Source organism: Gymnoscopelus microlampas (assembly GCF_963454915.1).
Source record: "Gymnoscopelus microlampas genome assembly, chromosome: 4".
Classification (NCBI taxonomy): domain Eukaryota; kingdom Metazoa; phylum Chordata; class Actinopteri; order Myctophiformes; family Myctophidae; genus Gymnoscopelus; species Gymnoscopelus microlampas.
This window is the reverse complement of record NC_139941.1, coordinates 12,562,506-12,585,365: the sequence shown is the minus strand read 5'-3', so window position 1 is coordinate 12,585,365 and position 22,860 is coordinate 12,562,506. Positions and strand designations below refer to the sequence as shown.

General features: G+C 43.6%; 2 protein-coding genes across 3 annotated transcripts in view; both read right to left on the bottom strand.

Moving 5' to 3' along the window:
- Positions 1 to 84: 84 nt before the first annotated feature.
- Positions 85 to 2,109, bottom strand: dcst1 (DC-STAMP domain containing 1; the record flags this gene model as incomplete). The annotated part of the gene is made up of 1 exon (XM_084055376.1): positions 85 to 2,109. The coding sequence occupies one exon, from the start codon at positions 2,107 to 2,109 to the stop codon at positions 85 to 87; it is 2,025 nt and encodes a 674-aa protein (XP_083911502.1).
- An 8,386-nt stretch (positions 2,110 to 10,495) lies between these two features.
- rusc2 (RUN and SH3 domain containing 2) overlaps positions 10,496 to 22,860 on the bottom strand; it is a 51,951-nt gene continuing 39,586 nt past the window's right edge. For both annotated transcript variants that reach the window (XM_084056288.1, XM_084056289.1), the window contains 11 exons: positions 22,592 to 22,759; positions 21,555 to 21,631; positions 20,968 to 21,142; positions 19,783 to 19,888; positions 18,300 to 18,346; positions 17,418 to 17,775; positions 16,804 to 16,976; positions 15,685 to 15,818; positions 14,555 to 14,976; positions 14,068 to 14,232; positions 10,496 to 13,768 (listed from right to left, as the gene is read on the bottom strand). In XM_084056288.1, the coding sequence (XP_083912414.1) occupies positions 13,561 to 13,768; positions 14,068 to 14,232; positions 14,555 to 14,976; positions 15,685 to 15,818; positions 16,804 to 16,976; positions 17,418 to 17,775; positions 18,300 to 18,346; positions 19,783 to 19,888; positions 20,968 to 21,142; positions 21,555 to 21,631; positions 22,592 to 22,759 (2,033 nt within the window). In that variant the 3' untranslated portion in view covers positions 10,496 to 13,560. The remainder of the gene's footprint in view (positions 13,769 to 14,067; positions 14,233 to 14,554; positions 14,977 to 15,684; positions 15,819 to 16,803; positions 16,977 to 17,417; positions 17,776 to 18,299; positions 18,347 to 19,782; positions 19,889 to 20,967; positions 21,143 to 21,554; positions 21,632 to 22,591; positions 22,760 to 22,860) is intronic.

Here is a 22,860-nt window from a genome sequence, read left to right as displayed (position 1 = left end):
TTCACACAAAAAAAGTATTGTTTTAATCCAAAAATATCAGCTTTAATTAAAAAATAATAACATAAAATAATAATAATCTGATCATTAACTCTCTGTTGAACTGCTCTCCTTGACCTGCTGTTCTTCGTTGCGGGGACCACAGAGGGGACACAGCTCGTCCAGGACTTTCCAACACTCGGGACAAAATATAGCCTGGCAGCCTACAGTAGGACACCTCACCACTACCCTCGTCCCAGCACCCCTCTGCCTCTCCCCACACCCATAGCACCACTCCAACCTCCAACCACCCAGCCTCTCCAAACCCCGCACGATACCAGGGCACCACGTCGCTCCGAGTCCCTGGCTGATGACACGCCTGCGCAGGTGGAAGGCGTAGGCCCTCCGTCTGTGGATATGGAGGTTGTAGAGGAACAAAACACGCGTCTTCTCTCTCTTGGGGAAAAAGAAGGACGCTGTGACCCTTCTCAGGCGATTGCTGTAAGCCTGCGTGAGGCACATTAGCGCCAACATCAGGAGAGGAACCGTACTCCATACATACTCCGCCGAAGTCAGGCTGACAGGAATAGGAAGACATTGAATGTTGGTAGTCTCCATATCCAGGCCAAAGGAGGCGTTAAAGGCTCCGATAGTGTTCCTCAGTAGGCGGGCCATCATCCCGTCTCCTTCCACCTTAATTTGAATATCCTGCACGCTGGTCAGGTTGAACTCGGTGAAGGTGTGTCTCTCGATAATGCCCAACATGTGGTAGAGCACCCGGTCTGCTCCCAGGAGAATACCCACCACCACACCTATAGCCAACACCTGCAACAGACCTCCCGTCACCAGTTTAAGCTCAAAGGAGTTGACAGAGACACTATTGGGAATGATGAACTGCCCTCTCTCCGCTTTCCTCGTAGGCAACAGGTAGCTCTTGCCAGCTTTCTTCCTACGTGTGTCTATCTGTCTGAAATACGTGGTGATGTACATGTTGTCAAATTGAATATCCCGGTTGTACTGTCTGGCATAGCAAAAAGCAGAGATGAAGACGGTGATGAAGGTGAGGGACATGAGGAACTGGAGGACTTGAAAGAGCAGGTCTGTCACAGCCTGGATCTCCTGGAATTCTTTCTTCAGACCTTCCGTGACATTCTCCTTTAGGATTGTGTCCCCGACCACCTCCTCTTCCCCTATGCCCACCTCGGTGTGGAACTCACCAGCCAGCCGATCAATAGACTGGTTCAGTTTGTCGTACGTGTTACCAAAGTTCCCCTCCACAGGGATCTGCTCCCTGCACCACGGAATCATAATTTTCATGACATCACAGAGGAAGTCGAACTTCATGGACACACACAGGATATCGTTGATGAGGGGGACTTGAATGGCGTCCATGCATTCACCATGTTTGGCCTTAAACCAGTCTTGACAGCGTTTGATTCCCATCCCCACCACGTTGTCACATTGCATCATGGTATTGGCAGTGAACTTGTCTTGCGTGCTCTCGTTGGCAGTGACGCTCCTCGCTCTGATAGGATCATAACCGTGCTGAGCCATGAGCTCATCTGTAAGGTTCTTAAAGTCCGCCTTTACCTCCGTGAGGTTCTGTTGGAAATGACTGCTGCTGTTGACTATGTCCTGGAGCACCTCCCTGAACGGACTCATGACTGCCCTCCACATGACCTTAGTGTGGTTTATCTGCAGGTCAATGTTACAGCCCAGAGTTAGTGATATTGCCTGCATGTTACGCTGGATATTAGAGATGGGCCCACTGGCGAGGCCCGAGAAGAGTAAGAGCATCACGTATGCCCTGCCCTGAGAGCTAAGCATGCTGGGAATGGTCAGGAGGACTGAACAGCAGAAGGAGGAGGAAAATGCTCCGCCCACGGCACACAGGGCGACAAACAGAGATGCCGCTATTATGCGTTGGTGGAAGCTTAGGGGAAGGTTGTAGCTGAAACCCTGTAACAAGCCTAAACCACACACAGCACCAAACAGAGCTCCAATGAAGTAGCGAGCCACTGGAAACTCCTGTGGCCGGCTGAACAGAAAACGATGTAAAATCCCGGGTAGTCGTTTCAGAGACATCCGCTCCAGGGTGGTATGTGGAGATGTGGGTCGTCTCTGCCCTGCCATGTGGACTGGCCCCGGTATTATCAATACATCTTTCAAAGTATCTATCTCTTTGTCTCTATTATCTCCACTCTATATTTCTGTATATCGACCAGAGCTCTTGTCTGACGTCACAAACACCACAAACTGTTGCTATGCATGCCCACCAACGCAGATCTGCGCAGGCACTCTTGCATTTCAAATGACAGTTTATAGAGGCCCACCTCTTACAGAAATCATCAGAAATTATTGCAGATATAAGTTTGAATAAAATGTTATTTTGTCCAGGCCTCGGAAGAGATACCGGTATCAGTATGTCAGTGCTTTAGAATGTTGAGCTCATAAATGGTGTTACTTGTGCTTCTTACCGCCCTTAGCGGCGGCCTTGGTGATGGCTTTCTTGGTCATTCAGGCATTCTTTCTTTTGACTTCTCTCAACAGCTTACAGGAATTAACGATTAAGTAAGGAGAAGGGAGATCTGGAACAGGGCTCTCAGGTATATCTTTAACTTTGAATGCACCAGAACTCTTAGGGATATCTTCAACTTTGACTGGCCTAGGGCTCTGAGGGCTATCATCCCGCACACAGATTGGACCAGGGCTCTCAAACATGTGTTCAGCCTCAGTGGACACTTTCGGCTATTGTCTGCTTTTCACTATTTTGACAGATGGCTTCTGCAGATTCCGTTGTGTCAGCTACTCCTTCCGGTTCATTATCTTTAATTTCCGAATCTGTGTCTACAGTACAAGCGTGTGAAAAATATTGAATGAGCTCGGTACAGCTCTTCCCATGGCGGGTGTCTCGCAATCACCGTTCGTGGCTGTATCCACTTTTTCCAGAGCTTCCCAGATCAGCCTCTGTTGCTCTTCTAGCTCCTCCAGTGTCAAACCATTCAACACATCTTCTCCAGTTTTGTCAAGCGCTTTCCAGGAATGTCCTTGCAGTGCTGGAGAAAGGGTAGGTGTGGCAGGAGGGGTGTCTTCAGGAAGAGGGGGTGGAGTCGGAGTAGCAGGCGGTATACTCTGGGGTAAAGGAGGTGGTGAACTGAAGGCAGGTGAGAAAGGAGGCTGTAACTGACCGCCATGTGAACTTGGGTAATGACCGAGAGTGTTTATGTCTGAGTCTACATCCATAACTGATTTTCTGACAAGACTGGACCTCCTTTTCTTTCTCTGCTGAGATGAGACAGAATCATACCTTCTCTTGTTGCAGATCGCACCAGGCTCAGGATAATCGGTGGACATGTAGGCAGCGTGTTTTGCAATATTTTTGTCTTTGGCCAAATTTCGTGGTGAACATTTGCATAAGTCTCGGATCTTAAGATATGTCCCAGTGGCCACAGCAACTTCCGTAAACTCGGGTGTATCCTCAAAATGAACAATGCCAGCTGCAAAATTACTCCGATGGGGTACTGCTGTTATCTTCTCGACAGATATGACACCTACAGCCTCTTGAGTAGGGAGATCTGGAAGAGGATGGCTTTCAGGGCTATCTTCTTCAACTTTAAATGGACCAAAGCTCTGAGGGACATTTTGCTCTCTAAGTGGATAAGGGCTCTTAGGGCCATCTTCTTGGACTGTGATTGGACCAGGGCTCTGAGGGATGTCTTCTTCAACTTTGATTGGCCTAGGACTCTGAGGGCTATCTTCTTTATCTATGACTGGGCCAGAGCTCTGAGAGCTGTCTTCATGCAAACAAATTGGACAAGGGCTACCAAGCTTGTATTCTTCAGCATTAGTGGACAGCTCAGCTGGACAGAGGTGTCCACTAATGGCCGAGTCCACTTTTGTCTGCTCTTCACTATTTTGACAAATCAGCCTCGGTTGTTCTTCTAGCTCCAGTGTCTGGATGCCCTCCACATCTTCTCCAATCTTGTCAAGCTCTTTCCAGTTACTTTCTTGCAGTGCTGGAGAGCAATTAGGTGTCGCAGTCGTAGTAGTAGTAGTAGTTGGGGTAGCGGGTGGTATACCCTTGGGTAAAGGAGGTGGTGAACTGAATACAGGTGAGCCAAGAGGCAGTGGAGGCTGGAACTGAAAGTTACAACCGGGAGTGTCCTTTTTGGAATCTAAATCCAAATATGAGCCCCTGTCGGGACAGGACCTTATTTTCTTTCTTTGGGGCGATGAGACAGAATCATGCCTCCTTCTCTTGTTGCAGATGGAACCAGGCTCACGATTATTTAAGGATTTAGCAAATCCATCCTCTTCTTTATCCCAGTACCTCTGGTTGCTCTGGGTGAAATGGTTGCTGCTTTGAGTAAAGTCCTTTCGTCTTTCATTAATTATGGCCATATTCTTTGGCTTGGGGCAGTCTTGCAGACGATGACCACCCAGTCCACAATTGAAGCAAGTAGACTTAGGTGTTTTGTCTTTCATTTCTTTCTCTTGTCCATCGGTACCAATAACTTGGGTGAAGATCTGCTTATATGTTGGAACTTCCCACCCTTCAGTCAGCTGGGGGGTTCCGTTCAGCAAAGGCTGTCCCAATTTATCAATACTGAAAGTTGTAAAATATGAGACACTTTCCATTTTCTTCATACAACTGGTGGACTTTGGCTTCTGATCTTCCTCCATGACAAAAGTTGAGTTCTGAGGTTGGAAAGAACCGTTTTGGTTCCTTCGATTCTTGTGCTTCTGAATCACTCTACAGATACAATCCACAATTATCTGATGACACTGCTTTGCTATGGTATGGTTTGCATAAGATATTTGCATAAGTGGCCCATCAAGATTGTCAACTTCGACTTTGAGGCCAGGATCACTGTCTCTCTCTGTGGCTTTGTGTCTCTTTGTGTCTTTGTCTCCCTCTGTCTCTTTACAACACTTTGTGTCTTTGTCTCTCTCCGTCTCTTTCCGACTGTGTCTATCTCTGTATATGTCTCTCTGTGTCATTCTGCATCTTCTCTGTCTGTCTCTGTCTCTGTCTGTCTCTTTGCGGCTCCTTCTACCTCTGTCTCTGTCTCTGTCTCTCTGAGTCATTCTGTTTCTTCTCTGTCTTTCTTCACTCTGTCTTGTTATTCTTATTCGTTCCATAGCTCTGGTCTGTCATCATCTTACAATCCTATATTAAGATTGGCTTAGCTGGACGGACCTCTAACATCACGCTCATGTCACCATGACTCAGCTACGCCCAAATATGGAGTGTGTTGTCTAACCTCAAAGTGTCGTCATGGCATCAGGCGCAACAAATCACTCAGCTCCATATATGGGCACAAAAGGGGGCATTGCCCATAGGGCATATAGTGATGACATCAGGGATCTCCATATATGGGCATAAAGGGACATTGACTGACAGATACAGAAATCTCCATATATGGGCATATCAGTGGGATTGGCAGTGTGTCGTAGGTGTCTGAACTTCTAGTAATAATAAATGAACAAAATCTCTGTATGCCCGTCCGTCGGTCTGTAGTTCACATGTTAAACATTTAGCAGAGGCTTGTCAACGTTTTAAGGTTTTAAATGGTCTTGCACTTCCTCCACTGCAACAGTTCAACAGAGCGAAGGAAAAGTGGTGACAGAGCAACAAGGGCAACTACCAGAGGGGACTGCGATGTACCATTCAGACGTGGTGAAACAGTCTTCTCTGTTAGAGGCTCCCATCACTGGAATAGTCTCCCTACCGAAGTAAGAGAGACCACCAACTATTTGAACTTCAAATTCAACCTTAAGAGATGGCTTAAAGGAAACCAAATGTGTAATCATGGGTAATTAACAGCTCTTTGTCACTGGTGTCATTTCTCATATTTTACTGTAATTGCTCTGTCCTACTACTGTATGTCTACCTGTCTACTGTATTGATATGTCTGTTTTTGTATGGATAGTTTTATCACCACTTTTTAAGGGTCATACTAATTACGCAAAAGTACCCAAAAGTACCCAAACGTGTACCCAAAAGTACCCAAGAGTGTACCCAAAAGTGCCCAATTAGTATGACCTTTTTAACAGCCTGCTCAGGGACTACAGATGAAAATTTGCTTCTGGCCAACTCTGGCTCATTTACATGGATGTGAAAACTGACATGTTGATTAATGTGCACCGTCCCTGGTAAATAAATAAATAAGTATCTCCAGAACCGTCCAAACGACTGACTTCAAACTCGACGCACCGACTAGAGGGAGTTGGGACTCGCGGCATCGAGTTGGTCGAATAATGCGGTTGTCCAGAACCGCCGATCTTACCGATACCCCATATATAGGCATATACAGAGATTCAGTTTTGCAGAATCGCAGATCCGACCGCTATGTCCATATATGGTCATGCGCATACTGTATGGGACCGACCAACTTCAATCTCGGCGCACGCATTGGCGAGGACTTGAGGGAGTGCGGTGCCCGCCGTGGAGTCATTCGGATAGGTGGTTGTTAAGGAACCGCCGATCCGACCGATGTGCCCATATTTTATAGGCATAATAGACATCCAGTTTTCCAGAACCACTGATCCAACCAATATTTATATGAGAATTGGTGACATCAGGGATCTCCATAAAAGGAACACAGGCAGACAGACTGACAGATACAGAGATCTCCATATATGGGCATTAAAGGGGACACAGACCGACAGACGAGTACAATCTGATAATGGGTACAACGGGTATAGCATAACTGGGTGGGGCATGTATTCCCAACTTGCATTGTTCATGACTTGCACGCCAATCCGACCGATATGCAGATAGGTATTATGGAAATCCGGTTGTCCAGAACCGCTGATCCGACCGATATGCCCATATGGGCAGTCATATGGGCATGCCCATACATCAGGGATCTCCGTAAATGGGCATAAAATAAAATGGGCATCATGTTTTGCTCAGAGAGCCAGAGTGCTCGGGGAGCAATAGGCTCTACATGCACAGCCCCATACTGGAAAGACATTCACAGGTGTTACCAATAATACTAATGAAGGCACTCTTCCATTCTTTGTCAAACAGAGTCAGGGTGCTGATATTGTGCATGTTGGCTCACTGGAAACACTCTGCTACACCAGTGGGTCTCAAAGTGTGGTACAGGTACCCTCATGGTTCCTTGAGGGGGTTCCAAATGGCCGATTGCGCGTGTGTAACGGGTCCATTTGGTTCCATTTGTACACTCTCAGAGTTATGGGGTCGTTGGTACACGAAATGGAACAGTCTTCATCAGTATCATTGGTAACACCTGTGAAGGAAGTAAGGAAGAGGCCCAATTTCTTTCCAATATGGCTGCTGTGCATAGAGTCTATTGGGGGTTAAGAGTCTTGCTCACGACACATTGTTGGCCTGACCTGGAATCGTATCTGGACAACCAGGGGCTCTGGCGCCCCAGGCGGGCTCACTAACCACTCAGCTATGGCCGCCCCCAGGTGGGGCATGCATTCACAACTTATGTATTGTTTCTGACCGGGCTAGAATTATAACACAAACTGTTGCCATGCCATTGCAGCCATTAGGATACGAGGAAGCTGGGTGAGGAAATAGCATTTGTATGAACATGCTGGAAATGTTTTCCCATGTTAGCCGCCCCTATGGGTAGAAGTGAAAGTTCTTTTAGAAGGTGCGCTCTACAGAGGCCCCTCAACATGCCATCGCAGTTTGGGGTTGAGTGGATGTTGCGTTCATGATGTATGGCATTTTGTGTAAGAAATAGGCCCCACCCACTCGTTTTTGAAGCAATTACAGGCAAAATGTATAGTGCTATATATCAAAACCTTGTTTGACGCTCATCACATGACTCACAATATCATTTGTACCTCATTTTCACGTTCTGTTTTTCTCCTCCTCACTCCCGGACGCATGAGATCTGTCTCGCTGCTAGAGCACTTCGCACACAGTGCTATTTATCCATGGTTTCTTCTCATTTTGGACAAACCCTTACATAGTTTTAGTTGGAACTATGTCGGCTAAGCAGTTCTTAATGGTGCATATATTCATATATTCACATGCCAATGCACACTGTCAAAACAACTTTGTAAAATGGTATCTCATTCATCATACGAGCAGAACTATTTTAACAACTGGTGACTTCTACTTAAGCTCCTGCGGAGAATGAAAATCCTCTTTGACAGTAATTGTCACGTTTCTGCAACAAATGATATTTGTAGCATTAGTGGCGCCTCCTATGGGTGGAAGTGAAAGTGCTTTTGGCTCTGTGTTGTTTTGAGGCCCTTCAATGGGTGTTTAAACCCATCGTAGCCTAACCTATCGTAGACAGACAGACACAGACTCACGGCGGAGAAAACATAATCCCTGCCCCCGTCCATTCCGGCCTGGCGGAGAAGATAATGTAGGCAATTAAGCATTACATCATGTTTTCAGCTTGGGCTGGATAAAGATATGAGTATGGTCCCATGTAATTGGAAAGGTGATATGTCATCAACGCACTACATCATTCCATGAGAAATCATGCATTCACTCAGGACAAAAAGACACAGGAGCCACCCGTTTGTGATCACATGAGTACTTTGTTATTAACATCCATAGTTGGTTGATAATGCCATACACTCACATCATATAGCATGGACACAGAGAGAAGAGCAGTGTCACTGGCGCTAACAGTATGTACAAGCATGGAGGAATGGCTTGATTTCAGGGCGTGAGGGCAGGAAGCAGGAGAAAAGAAGAGAGAAAGCAGAGCTAAAAAAGGTCTGAGAGCGAGGTCAATAGTTTTTCATTCTTGACAAGTTTTGCGCTTGTGGCACTCATCATGGCATCAACCTGTTAACATTTCAGGAAAACATTTAACAGGTCAAAGCTGTGGGGCGTATTCGAATTGAAAGGTGCAATAGACAACATTCAGCCACTAGATGTCAAACTCTCAACACCTCTGTTGGATAAGGTTCCTTACTTCCCTGACTCAAAGGTGCAATTATGCAGTGGGTGCTGCCTCCCAAGTGTTTTTTTAGGAGGAAAAAGTACCTTTACCAATGACAAGCCACATGGACAGTGGCTGCCATCAGCTTGAGATGTAAACAAAAACAATAGTTTTGACCCAACAAAATTATTTAAAATACATTCCTCAATCACAATATTTGTTTGGGTGTGAAATGATACTTTTATTCCACACTCTGTGGATGTATCATTTTCTTTTTATTATTCTATATAAAAATGTTATCAATATGACCCTTAATCTCTTTTTGTTTTCTTTCTCTCTGCTCTAATGTACTGTAAATCCTGAAGAGCTGAGGGTGGCATTTGGCTCTTTTCGACTGAGAAGGGCAGAATATTCCAGAACCTGAAAATTACCAGAACCTGTGACGTCCTGTGATGTTTTGTTTTTTTGTTTACTTTATTTACAGTAGAACCAGAAACACCCTGAAACCATAAAACCAAGCGTGTAGATTTCTGTCATAGATTTTCACTATTCGAGAAGCATTTTGAAAGTATGACTTCTGAGTTGTGGGTTCCCTGGGTTCCCAGGAACTCAGGAGTACCACGTCCAGAGCAGGGCCCAAATTAGGTTCTGAGAACCGAGCCGTAGAATATGGAAACAAATCCAGAACTTGTTAAATCCGTCATACGGCACGGTTAGCTAAGTTCTAGCAGTCGAAAAGAGCCAAATAAATGAAACGCTAACCGGGTTTGGAAGACTGACAGAGTAGGAACCGGTACGTGACTCCTGTGTGGCCTCCTCGCCCTTCCATCCCTTGCAAACCTATGGTCATCAGCAGGACGTTAGCATTGAAGCTAAAGCTAAACCTTGCTTCTGATGATTAGCTATCTATATAGACCTCTCTATGGCAGAAATAAATCACTGGAGGATTTAAATATATTTACAGTTCCGAGGACAAAATATTAAATAGTTTATGCGGAATTACATGAGAACAAAATATAATAAAAAAATAAAAAGGTCTGTACAAAAGCAACAAAAAATGGTCAAATCGTGATCTAACGTTATATATACTTTTCACAAACATAAGCTTTCATTCATACAGGCGTAAATGTACATAATTATTTTTCTTGTTTCATGTATAGTATTTGGATCGGGCAAGTCATAAACTGTACACACAACCTTTAACCAGGTATAATAACAAGCTATAACTAACCCTTTACCAGCTGTATAATACAGCTCAGTCAGAACCTAAGGCCACATTTTATACCTTGGTGTGACATGTACAAACTCGATAGAAATGCCCGAAACTCCACCACAAAATGTGTTTGGGGGGGGGGGGGGGGGGGGGGGGTTCCCTTTAACCTGCTATCAAACTGTCAAAAAAATATTCACATATTTCCTCGAGAATGCTCATCTATGATGTTGCCTACAATCTCTTATAAGATAATACGCTTGGGGAAATTATTTTGTTGGATGCATCATAGCATATACATATGAAACATCTGACCGGGACCAACATTAGGCCAATAGACTTGAGGGCTTGTAAGACAGCAATTCCCCCAATTGGTTCTTTCCCAAGTGCTTTAAGGCATAGATATGAGCATTTTGTCCCTTACTGAAAAGCAACACATTGAAATAATTGCCATTTAATTAGCTTAATGGGGTACAAGGGAGCAGAGAATGCCCAGTACATTCATAAAAAACCTAAAGCCCCCCAAAGCTTTACTTTCACTCGATAATATCCTTCCATTCTGTCTGTCTGTCTATTCACATGCATGCCTCAGCTATACACAATACAGTTAGTCAGTAAATAAATAGAACTCGCCATGAGCGTAAGTGGCATATGCATTTACAGGTAAATAGATACAATGCAAATGTACAGCTACAGGTTTTAGCATTTGTCTGCTCGATTCTGTTCTCTTCTGAAGCTGTACACTGTTCTCTGATGAGGGGTAAAGCATAATTCATACTACATCGCACGGAGGTGTCACTTGCCAGAAAGATCTGATCTATAAGCTAACGAAGCATCGCGACAACAAGAGCACGTATGAATTAGGCCTAAGGGACATGGGATTTGAGGATCGGGGGGGAAATATGGACAGTGGCAAAATACAGAAAGGAAAAGTCGCTAAGATTACATGCACTAAGCCAAGGTCCCCCCACACTTACTCTCACCTGAGGCAATACCTTCATCTGGCATCAATTACAACAAAGAAACCACAGGATGTTAGGGCTGGGCAATATGGACAAGATCAAATATGTTCTTTGACCAATTACCTCTATCGATATTGTGACGATATTGTATTGTGATATCATTTTCTTTTTTTACATGCTCAAAAACAGTGGAAATATATTTTCACTCTTTTTGAACATTTGACACATTTTTGAAAAGTATAAAATAGTGCTTAAGTGATTAAAACCAGGAAAAGACAACACTTATGCCTTATCACGACATTACAATATCTCTATATATTGTGTCATATCACAATATCGATATAATATCGACATTATTGCCCAGCCCTAGGATGTACAGTATTTCGTCTGTGCCTGTGTGACTATGAAAACAGGCCTAAGTGATGAGACGGATGAGAAGGAAAAGCAAGTTCAAACGGTTTGTTTTTTGGGGTTGTTTTCACCTGAATGGACTGCAGTCTTTAAACAAAGCCTAGAATGGTTTTCTACTCTGTTAATAATAAGTGTTGAGAAGACAACGGGAGTGGCCCAGCCGTTTGCTGAACTACACTGTGGCTTTAATCACATTACAAAGTGACAATGTTTTATAAAATATATATTTTGTTTAAACTAATCCACCCAGCTAAAACCTTGCTATAAAAGCAAGGATTCTACTACCCAAATTGATGGACAGCCATCTGTCAGCGAGATGACACCAGTCTTGGTTACCTTAGATAGCTGATATCACTTAAAGGAGCACTTTTCTTCACTTATTCTTCATATAATTTCCGTCCACTCACTCTGCGTCTCATTGGCTACCTGGACAGTTCAGAAACCTTCCTATCAATGACATCATCGATGGGGATTCCAAGATAATATAAACTACAGCCTTTCTCTTCCTGGAAGGTTAGCATGCTGAAATAGAAGCTTGTTCTTGAAATTTGTATTTTTTTTTATTTCACTGGTAGGCAGGTTTCTGAACTGTCCAGAGTCCTCCTCTGAGACACAGAGCGGGTAGACAGAAATGGTGCCATCTTATAAGGAGCATTAGTGAGGACCAATTATACGATGACAGGTGGAAAATGGGTGTAATCCTTTAACTACTTGAAGAGGTTGAACCTTGGTAGAGGTTTGGGTTGTGTAGTGACATTGCCATGACGCAACTCCAAATATTGGCAAACTGATATAAACTGATATTCCTAAATAATCTCACGTTTGAATGTTCTGATCTGGATCTGCGGATCCAGTCCTGTTTTCCTTCCTAATTGAAAGAGTAAAAAAGAAATACAAAATTGTTTGTTAGTTTTTTAGTATAAAAAAGAAAAATGCTGTACCGGGTTTATAATGTTATAACTTGGCAGAACCGGTTTTGTTTCTTTCATGTGCTAAATGAGTGACTTTGAGACCTATTTCACTGTAAGTCAATGAGGAGATTATACTGCTCTGCCAAGGCAAAGTGCACTAACTACGGGGGAAAAAAATCACTGAAAAATGGGTTTCAAAGTGATTCAACTGGTCAGCCAAATGAAATATCTGCATATAAGTGATATTACACTAATTGTACATCTGTTCTTGAGGTAATTGTTTATCCCCCAAAATCACAAAGGCTAATTTGACCTTTGGGATACACAAATTCGGTGTGTCCAAAAATGTAGTTACTGCACTTTGGCTTGGCAGGGCAGTATATTGGAATATCAATTTCTAATCAACTGAACAACTATTGAAGACATCTCACCAATATCTGGAGTTACCAAACCTCTACCAAAGTGTCATTTTGCTTTAAGCGTTGCATTCAAAGTGTGGCACAGGTACTGTAGGTGAATAATAGTATGTAAGTATGTGAATGGAGAGCACAGAGAAAAGTGCGTCTAGGCATTGTAGGTACATCTACTACAGTCTGTGGCTAGCCTCATCTCATTCTATTAAAACTTAAAGATGTATGGGAATGGGACAGTCCGGTTTATCGTCTTGTCTTTTGGTCTTTGGGATGTATGCATGCATTCCGGACTGGATGTACCGTTGGGAGTAGATATACGTTTGTGTTTTGTGCCTGCATGCTTTCCTCGCATGTGTCTGTACACCAACCACGTTTCGAATAATGTGTTTGTTTGTTTTTTGTCCAATCATCCTCTTCGAACTTTTATTCCATTTAAACCAGCCATAGTCTCCGTAAGCTCAGTCAAAATGGAGATTCTGTATGCCAGTGGTTCTCAAAGTGTGGTCCGGGGACCCCCAGGGGTCCTTCCAGGGGGTTCCAGGGGGTCCCCTGCTAAAAGATTGATAGTTACGAACCGAATGGACCGTTTACAGGTCCATAACTCTGACAGTGTGCAAATGGAACCAAGTGGATTCGGTTCCATTTGCACTCTCACAGAGTTACGGGGGTCCATGGCCTCTAATGCATACCAAACTGGGGGTCCTTGAAATTCAAAAACCAACACCCTCGTTCTATAGTCGCCGCCTGCCTTTCGTCTTCCGAGCCTCTCTCCTGAACGGGTGTGGCTCAACGCTGGCCTGGTTCGGCGGGCTCTCTGCTGTCGTCCATGCCGGCGAGGGTCACGTAAATGATGGGGACGAGGCCCTGACTGGCGCCCAGGGAGCAGAGCAGCCAGTCGGGGTCAGCCTTGCTCAGGACACGCAGTACATCCCCCTTGTGGAAGCTCAGCTGGCCGGGCTCAGTAGCTATGTGGTGGCACAACGCTCGTACCTCGCTGGTGGACAAAGGCAATAAAATAGGGGTGCAACGGTTAATTGAACTAATCGATCTAATTGATTATGAAAAATTATCGATAATGTACTAAAATAAGAGATTACAAGATTTGGATATGTCATTCACATTTTAAAAACAAAGAAAATTCAAAAACAGTGACAATAGCCTTGGTGGTTAATCGATTCATTGATATATATATATTTTTTAAAACAACTTCGGGATTATTTGATCAATTTAAAAAGTAATTGCTAGAATAATCGCTAAGAAAAGATAATCCATAGTTGCAGCAGCCCTACTTACCACGGAGACTTTTTGGTTTGAGTGGTTTGTACAGCCGGTGGTTGTGGAGGAGGAGGTGGGGTTTGGGTTGGAGGAGGTAGGGGTGAAGACTTCTTCCCTGCTCCTATGGTCTGTGCTACCAGATCCAGGACAGACCTGTCCAGGCCAAGCCAACCCGACGGTGGCCTGACGTTTTCAATGAGAGCAAAAACAAAGTGTGCATTTTACATTTCCGGGTTCGCTTGTTCATGGAATAATTCAAGTTAAAATGTTCTTTAAATAATATAGAAGTTGTTGTTTTTTCATCAAAAAGATTATTTGTTCATTTGTATTTGTTTGTTTGTTGATAATTTAAAAGTTCTCATACAGAAACTTTCATCAGTTCATCAAGTTTTTCAAATTGATTTAACGATATTGCACTTAAAAAAAATAACAAAATATCAGTCAAAACATAGGTAATCCGTTGGCTTGGATTCTCCAAAAATCGGGATCGGACCCAAAAACTCACCTGCTTCTCTGAGGTTTGGCCTTCTGTTCAGGTCCCTCCGACCTGGATGGAGAGCCCGTCGTTGACCCAAAGAGCCTGCCCCAGCGCATGGGGCTCTGTCCCTGTGCTGGGCTGCTGATCAGGGATGCTGCCCGGGATTCAGTCGCCGCAGTCCCTGGAGCACGTGTCTCTTTGTCCTGGGTGAGCACCGACTCCGGCGGGCTGCCCATCCACGACCACGAGGGCTTTCCCCCGGCCGCGGCCACCGCTGCCGGATCGCGGCCGCCGCTTCTGTGCTCCTCCCCTGCAGCATGGCAGGACTCCGCCCCTTCCACCACGCCCTCTCTGGTGGGCGGGAGCTGACACGGCCGCCTCTCTGACGACTTCCTCCTCTTCTCGCTCTTGACAAATTTAGAGCCCTCCGTGGACTGATCGATGTACACCTGGCAAGGCAAGGCAAGGCAAAGTTTATTTGCCACATGTCGACAACCGGGCAATTCAATGTGCTTTACATCATGGGTTCTCAAACTTTTCAGAAAAGTCCCCAGACCTGATGACCTGGGTCATTCATGATATATTGCACAAAGATGTTGCTTTATAAACCAATGCTTTATCAATTATTTGGCAGGGAGTGTCAAGATTAAGAACTGGAGTGATATGCTCCACTATTATTAACCCATTCAAACCGGGAACGGTATGAATAGTATTTTATACTTTGGCTATTCAAAAATAGCAGATCTACAAGCTCATAGCGCAATGAGCTTGTAGATCTGCTATTTAAAAAGAATCATGAACATTTTTGCAAATATTTGAATATGTATATATTTTTAAAGGGACAATTTTTGACTCAAATCTTTGCTCCTGGGGGTCCCTATTACTAAATATTTTGAAATGAAAAAAGCAGTTAGGATTTAGAAGACATTTGTAGAATATACATTCAAAGATTTGCAAAAATGTTTATATTCATATTTATAGCTTGTAGATCTGCTATTTTTTTCCAAATAGCAGATCTACAAGCTCATGGGCTACGCTACAGTATGAGCTTGTAGATCTGTTATTTTTTTGAATAGCCAAAGAAATCTAAAATGACACAGATGCGTTCCCGGATTGAATGGGTTATGGAGGACTTGGGCAGCAGCGTAAAGAATTACCTGAGAGGACTGCATGAGCTGGTACCACCACCCGGCCTGTCGGTCCTGCCTCTGACGGCCCTCGTCCTCCACTGAATCCCTCTCTCTCTCCTTCCTCCGTTCCTTCTCTCCATCCTGGCTCTCTCCTCCCACACCTCAGGATAATCAAGAGGGTTTATTTGTCACTCGCTGTAACAGGTACAGTAATTGTTGGTGTGACATGTTGGTGTGACATGTTCCACAAGACTGTGCTAACAACAGCAATATAACATACGGCAAGATAATTATAGAGAAAATACTGGATTGTAATGAATTTTTAAAAAAGGGGGAAAAAAAGATAAAGACTAGAAAATGTGCTCCTCGGAGCACAGGTCTCCGCCAGGCGAGGTGGTAAAACTGTTCCTGATTAATTCTGTCTTACCTATTTATATTACATATTGTGATATGTTAGGTGTTCACAGACCATGTGCCCATGTATGGAGCTGGACGGACACACACACGGACGTACAAAGTGAAAACAAAGTGTCTCCGCCTTCGGCCTGGCGGAGACAATAAGGTTTAAAATGAAGGTTACAAAGTACAGGTAAGACACACACTGTAATCCAGTTGTTCTCAAACATTTCATGTCAAGGACCCCCAAATGAATATGTATTTGACCGTAGACCCCCCATCTGAAAAGGAACCCTCATGAGAGAAGATCTGTGTTAAAGAATTTCTAAATTATTCAAAAGCTTTCACATCTTTTCAAGATCTTTCTAAATGTTTACATTTCTAAATGTTTCTGCGTTGTGAGCTTGTAGATCAGCTATTTTTAATTGCCAAAATACAAAATAGGTTTCAAGTGATTAAACAGATTTTTATTCCATGTCAGCGAATTTCACTGGAGACGCCCTGGAACCCGTTCCAAGGACCCCTGGGTGTCCCTGGATCTCACTTTGAGAACCAATCTATTTTGGGGTAAACATTTGGGGGGAAATAGCCAATCTACAAGCTCACAACATGTCGCAAAGTGAGCTTTTCCATGAAAATATTTGGTGTAAAAGGAGAAAATGGAGGGTGCCTAGCATAGAGCCCTGTGGGACTCCGATCAACGAAGTATAGGGTTTAAGTGGTAAAAAAATAAATAGGCAATGTGCATACCTTTCAGTCTCTGTCCACTTGCCCCCCTCTCCTTCCATAGATTAGTGAGGCCTAATTCCATCATGGCCTGCGTGTCAACAAGCCCGGCCTCCATGCTGTCCATCACTGCCTTGTCGCTCCTCAGCCCCGACTGCAGTCCCACGCCCTCTCGTCTGGACCCCACACCTTCCGTCCTGCAAGTGTATTACAGTTAACTAAATATTAAAACGAGGCTTTACAGGATAAACGATAACTAAATGAAACTGTATTGTGGTGCTCACAAAACAAACTAAAACTGTAAATCAAGTATAGAAAATGCCCTTAGTTTTAGTCTTTGTACATTTATTCCGTACATAAGCCTAGTATTTTGGTTGTATATGAAATTTATCTTCCATGTGTTTAACTGTACCAGTTAAACTGTGAATAATTCCATGAAATGGTTTACTTATATTACATCTATGAATCTGGCACCTGACAAATACACCATATTATGAAAAAAAAACTGACAATAAAACTAATAAAAACTAAACTAAACTAGCAAACCCACATTTAAATACCAATTAAAAGTAACAGAAATTGATCAATATACAGTCAAACGATTATTTTTGTTATGACAATTTCAAGATTATAATAACCTTGCCACCCTGGGCCACGTTCCGTCTCGTCTGAGCCCCGCCCTCTCTCTCCTCCCTTCGGCAGCCGACTCCGCCTCCTCCCTCGCCGCTTCGCCCGCCGCGGTGCTCCACCCTCTCATGAGCTGGAAGGTGGAGCGCGTGGAGTGGTCGGTGCCCTGGCCCGCAGAGCACAGCAGCTCCTTGCGACGGAGCTGCTCGCGGCCCTTCTGGAGGAGGTGCGGCTCGAACAGCAGGTCCAGGTCGAAGGGGAGGAGCGACAGCGGCTGCAGCAGGAGCAGGACCTCCTCGAAGAGAGGCTGGCAGGCCCCCTGAGACATGGGTAGGAAACCCCACACGTTGTAGTGCGCTGCTACAACATCTGAGGACAAGAAAATGGAAATAAAATAAGTGTTTTACCACTTTGAATCTGACTTCCCTTTTTGGGCATGTCTCATTATACAGTATGTGAACATTTTCAAAAAAATGTTTTTTATTTCTAACCTTTTCAAAAAGCCTAATTTTGTAGTTTTTTTTTTTTCACAGTTCAGGTTAAAAACTACAGCAGAGCAAAACATGGCAGACAGTAAGTAACACACCTGCAACTAATCAAATTAGTAACGAGTGTGTAAGGTCCCAATACTCAAATTTCTGCCTCCTCCCTCCTCTGTCCAACAATATGACCATCTCCATAAGATCAACAATGTAAATCACTGCCGTTTGTTTAACAGAGTTAATCCTGGTGGTATTTAGGCCAAGACCTCAATGTGCGTTAGGTGTGCTGTAGTTTTTAACCTGAATCGTAAAAACAAACTACTGTACAAAATCAGCCCAGGCTTTCATCCCCCTTTTAAGTAGTTAAAGTACAAAAGCGATAGTAAGCATTGAGAAACCCTGGAGTCCTACCTTCATGTGTGTAGAGATGATTGAACCAGAATTCCAAAGATCTCAGGCTGAAAAGGAGAGACAGATGTGAACGTGTGATCCATGTGTGATGGTGTCAAGGATGCAAATATATTTGGTGTTATTTGTCTTGTGACAGTCTGTGACTACTGTATGTTGTGCCAGTCATTGCGACTAATGTGACACTGATGTGACGTCTGTCTATGTTTGATGCAGCGAATGATTTTCAGTACATAAAGCTCTCCATTGTTCAAAGAAAAATGATGTAAGAATTAATAAATGGTAAATGGTCTGTATTTCCATAGCGCCTTTGTCCAAAGCACTTTACAATGTGTATTACATCCTCTCTCTAACACACACACAAAAAAATATTTTGGGCTTTTCTTCCTTTATTGATAGTTTTTAAGTGGAGATGGACAGGAAACAGATAGAGAGAGATGGGGAGAGACATGCAGTAAAGATCGTCGGGAACGGGACTCGAACCCGCGATGCACTGTCAGGCTACATTAGAGCCTATAAGTGCCCGGACCGCTAGACCAGAGGCTTTTTTTTGGTTTGTTATTAATATCACATTTTAGTCATTATGCCAATTCCCTGATGTCCCCACACACTTAATCTGGTCACTGCTGACCCCTGCTGGTTGGTCTTCAGACTGGTTGGTCCTAGGGACGGTATTGTAACCACTGTCCAGAAAAGAAGCCACTGCCACTTGTTTTCACCTGACAGTGAGGAGTTTCACCAGGAGGGTCTAGCACGTGTAGAGGAATTCTCTATTCCACAAAGTTCAACACCCGTTAAAAAATACAATAATGTGCATTTATTTAGTCTGTGTGATTAGATGTATGTTTGTCCTTAAAAGCTGTGTCCTGTTAAGCCCCATTCAAAAATAGCTGATCTACAAGCTCACTATGCGTCGCTTCGTGGGCTTGTGGATCAACACTTATTTAATTAAAGGGATAGTTCACCCCCCAAATGACATGTTTTCTATTGATTAGTCACCCCATGGAGACTTTAATTCATGGAGATAAGCCAATAATGTGATTACCGGCGGAAAGATGCTAATGTATCCAGTAGGAGACTCAAAGGAAAGGCTTTGAGTCTATACCGGAGAGACCACCGATCATCAAATTATTGGCTTAGGAATTCAACAAAAACAAAAAAATCACCATGAATTCAATGCTTCATGGGGTGTGTAAGTGATAGAAAATAAAAAAAATTGGGGTGAACTACTCCTTTAACATTGAAACGCGAAAGGCCAAACAAGCCCAATTTAATACATGATATTCTTGGCTCGAAGCAAGCTATGGGGCTTCTCCTTTTTCTAAGTCTATGAATACAAACCTTGCATTCACCTGGAGCCAGCTACTTTACAATCGTGAGCACCTCTATACATTTGCTCTGAAGAGTTTACTTGGACTTGCTCTGAAAGACTTAAAACAAATACTGTAGCTGTGAAACAAAGAGGCTTGTGAAGGTGAGGACTTACTTGAGCAGGCCAAAGATGAAGGCGTTGAGTCTCATGCTGTGGCTGGTGAGTTCGGAATACTGGCTCACCTTGGAGAACAGGCTGTGGAGAACACGTGTGGATGGACCTGATGGAGACATGCATATTAGAGCAGTGGTTCTCAAACTTTTTCATGTCAAGGACCCCCAAATTGATATGTATTTGGCCGCGGACCCCCATCTCAAAATATTTTGTTCCAGGGACCCCCCAGAAGCAAAGATTTTAGTTACACATGTTCACTTTGAAAAAAAAAATCAAAAATAGCAGATCTACAAGCTCATAGCGCGGCACTCTTTTTGGCCCTGGAACTGTCCCGGTTTCAAGCTCGGTGTCCCAAGTCCTGACAAAATATCTCTAAAAACATACGAATGTCCCAGTTTTCAACATTACTACCAAATTGTCCCGGTTTTCACCACAGTCAAAATAATAACACTTCTTTTGAGTGCTTGCATAGATGTTTATCATGCAAATGTATTCTGCATATCAAGGGAAGCGGTCTCAAAGATAGTCACCAGACAATAAGCAATCCACTGGGTTGTCCCTACAATGTCCGTTCATTGTGATTAAAGTGTAATAAAGTGTAATACGTTTTCATTCACTCACAGCAGTGGCTAGTGGTTTCAGAAAGTCGCCAGTATTATCCCCAAATGATACATACTCCTGTAGCTGAGCAAGTAGGCAGTAGAGTTCAAACATTCATTTAAAGCTATAGTCTTTCTAGTCAAGACAACTTTTCCACACCTTTTTTATACCTGTTGCTGCACCTTATGTCGAACCTCATGTACATGCTGTACCGGATGAATGTGCTATGTGTAGCCTACTGTATATATGTAGATATTTGTGTTGATTTGTCCTTTTTTTTTTGCTCCCCCTGAGCAGGGTTGCCAGATCTGCTTATTATAATTTGAAAATAGCCGATCTACAAGTCGACGCGTTGTGAGCTTGTAGATCTGCTATTTTCAAATAGCTGATGCATATGTTAAAGTGCTCATGCAGCCCATAGTCGCTTCTTTTGGGCTGGTTTTCCTAGACCTGGTTGCTTGTTTCTCTCACAGAGTCTGGCAACACTGCCCCTGGCCCCCTCTTCTTTTTCTCCTTTCTGGAAATACATTTTTTTTTACACCTGTAAACCTGTGATGTGACAATAAAGCTGATTGCGCTCGTCACCTAGCTGCGTGGCTGCCTCCACCACGCTCCAGGGCTGGCAGCGGCGCTGTCCAATGATCAGGTCCAGAACGTAGGCCTTCAGCCCGTCCTGCAGCACCGCGTGCAAGGCCGGGCACAGATACTTCAGGATGAGGTGACCCACGTTGGGACTCACCCAGCTGTTCCCCAACTTAGCCTGGTGTAGGACAGGGGGGGAGCGGGAGGGGAGGAGTGATGGAGGATTCGGAGGGTAGAACGAGAAGTAAATGAGTTGAAAAAAACTAAAGATCAAGCAGTTCTCACAGAAAACGATGAATGAAATGTGTCGTGTCATAAAATATATTTTTGAAAAAGAATTGCAGTCTCAGATAATGTAATATAAAGATAAGTGGATTTCATTGGCTGTTCGTGCAAGTGATAAATCGGTTTAAACTAAATTACGCCCATTTGCAATGATGTCTGGAATCTCTATGTATGGGCATCTGATGTCAGAAACAACAGAAACTGTTGCCTGACAACGCCGATACACAAAACTCAAGCCAATCAAATTCACTTGTTGCTATTCCGCATTGCCTACGTTTTCTTCCAGTAATACATACAGTACATACCTTCACGTCAGGGTCTCGACTCGTGCTGAAGTGAGCTACGATCAGATCCACTGCTGTGTTCACAGCCTTCACCAAACCTGAGGGGGTGGGGTGGAGCAGAAACAGAACGGGTTAATTAATTGCATTCATAAATTGTCAAGTAAGCCCGTTAGCCCAAAGACTAAGAAGGTCGTAAGTTCATGTTATAGTACTTGTTATAAGTCCGTGGATTTTGCTCTCAATGCCAGTTGATTATCTCTACGATTATGTTTTCGGGGGTCCACGTGTGACCATGTGTCTGTGAGCAGCTAATCTCGGACTTCATGTTTTCGTCAATAACTCTTCGATCAACAAAGTACATATAGGGCACTGGTTCTCAAAGTGAGGTACAGGGTCACTCTGGGTTACTTGAGGGGGTTCCAAATGGACCGTTACGGGTTTGTAACTCCATTCGCATTATGGTGCTCCTTGAAATTAAAAACGTTTGAGAACGACTAATATAGAGTTTAATACATTAAGACCGGGAACGCATCGGTGTCATATTTAGATTTATTTGGCTATTCAAAAATAGCATACAGATATACAAGTAGATCTGCTATTTTTTTTTTTATCGTAAAAGTGTGTGCAAATCTTTGAATATACATATATTTTTAAAGCGAAAATTCGAGTTTAACTCAAATCTTAGCTTCTGGGGATTCTACTGTACAAATGTCTTCTAAATCCTAACAGTTTTTTTTTTAAAACCTATGTTGCTATAATATCAGTGGTTCTCAAACTTTTTCATGTCAAGGACCCCCAAAATTATATTTATTTGGCGCCGACCCCCATATCAAAATATTTTGTTCCAGGGACCGCCAGAAGCAAAGATTTGATTTTAAAATGTTCGCTTTAAAAATATATATATATATATATTCAAAGATTTGCACAAATGTTCAGTATTTAAAAGTAGCCAAAGAAATCTAAAATGACGGATGCGTTCCCAGATTGAATGGGTTTAAGAAGTGGTTAAGACTGGGGTTCTCTCTCTCTCTCTCTCTCTCTCTTTGACTGTGTCTCACCTCTCTTCTGGACCAGGTCCACAGAGATGTGTGTGGATGAGGAGGTGGAGGAGGAGTTGGCATCCGGGGAGAGGCAGAACTCCTCAGGCGGCCTCTCGGCCAAGGAGAAGTAGTCTGGGAGGAAGTCACTGTAGCTCTGCTGCAGCTGCCTGGACGATTGGCTCCCACCTGACGCACACACACACACACACACACACATTATGGTGGGGCAATTAACCGAAAATGTATGGAAAACCGACATTTACAACCGCTCACTGACTCATTCAAAC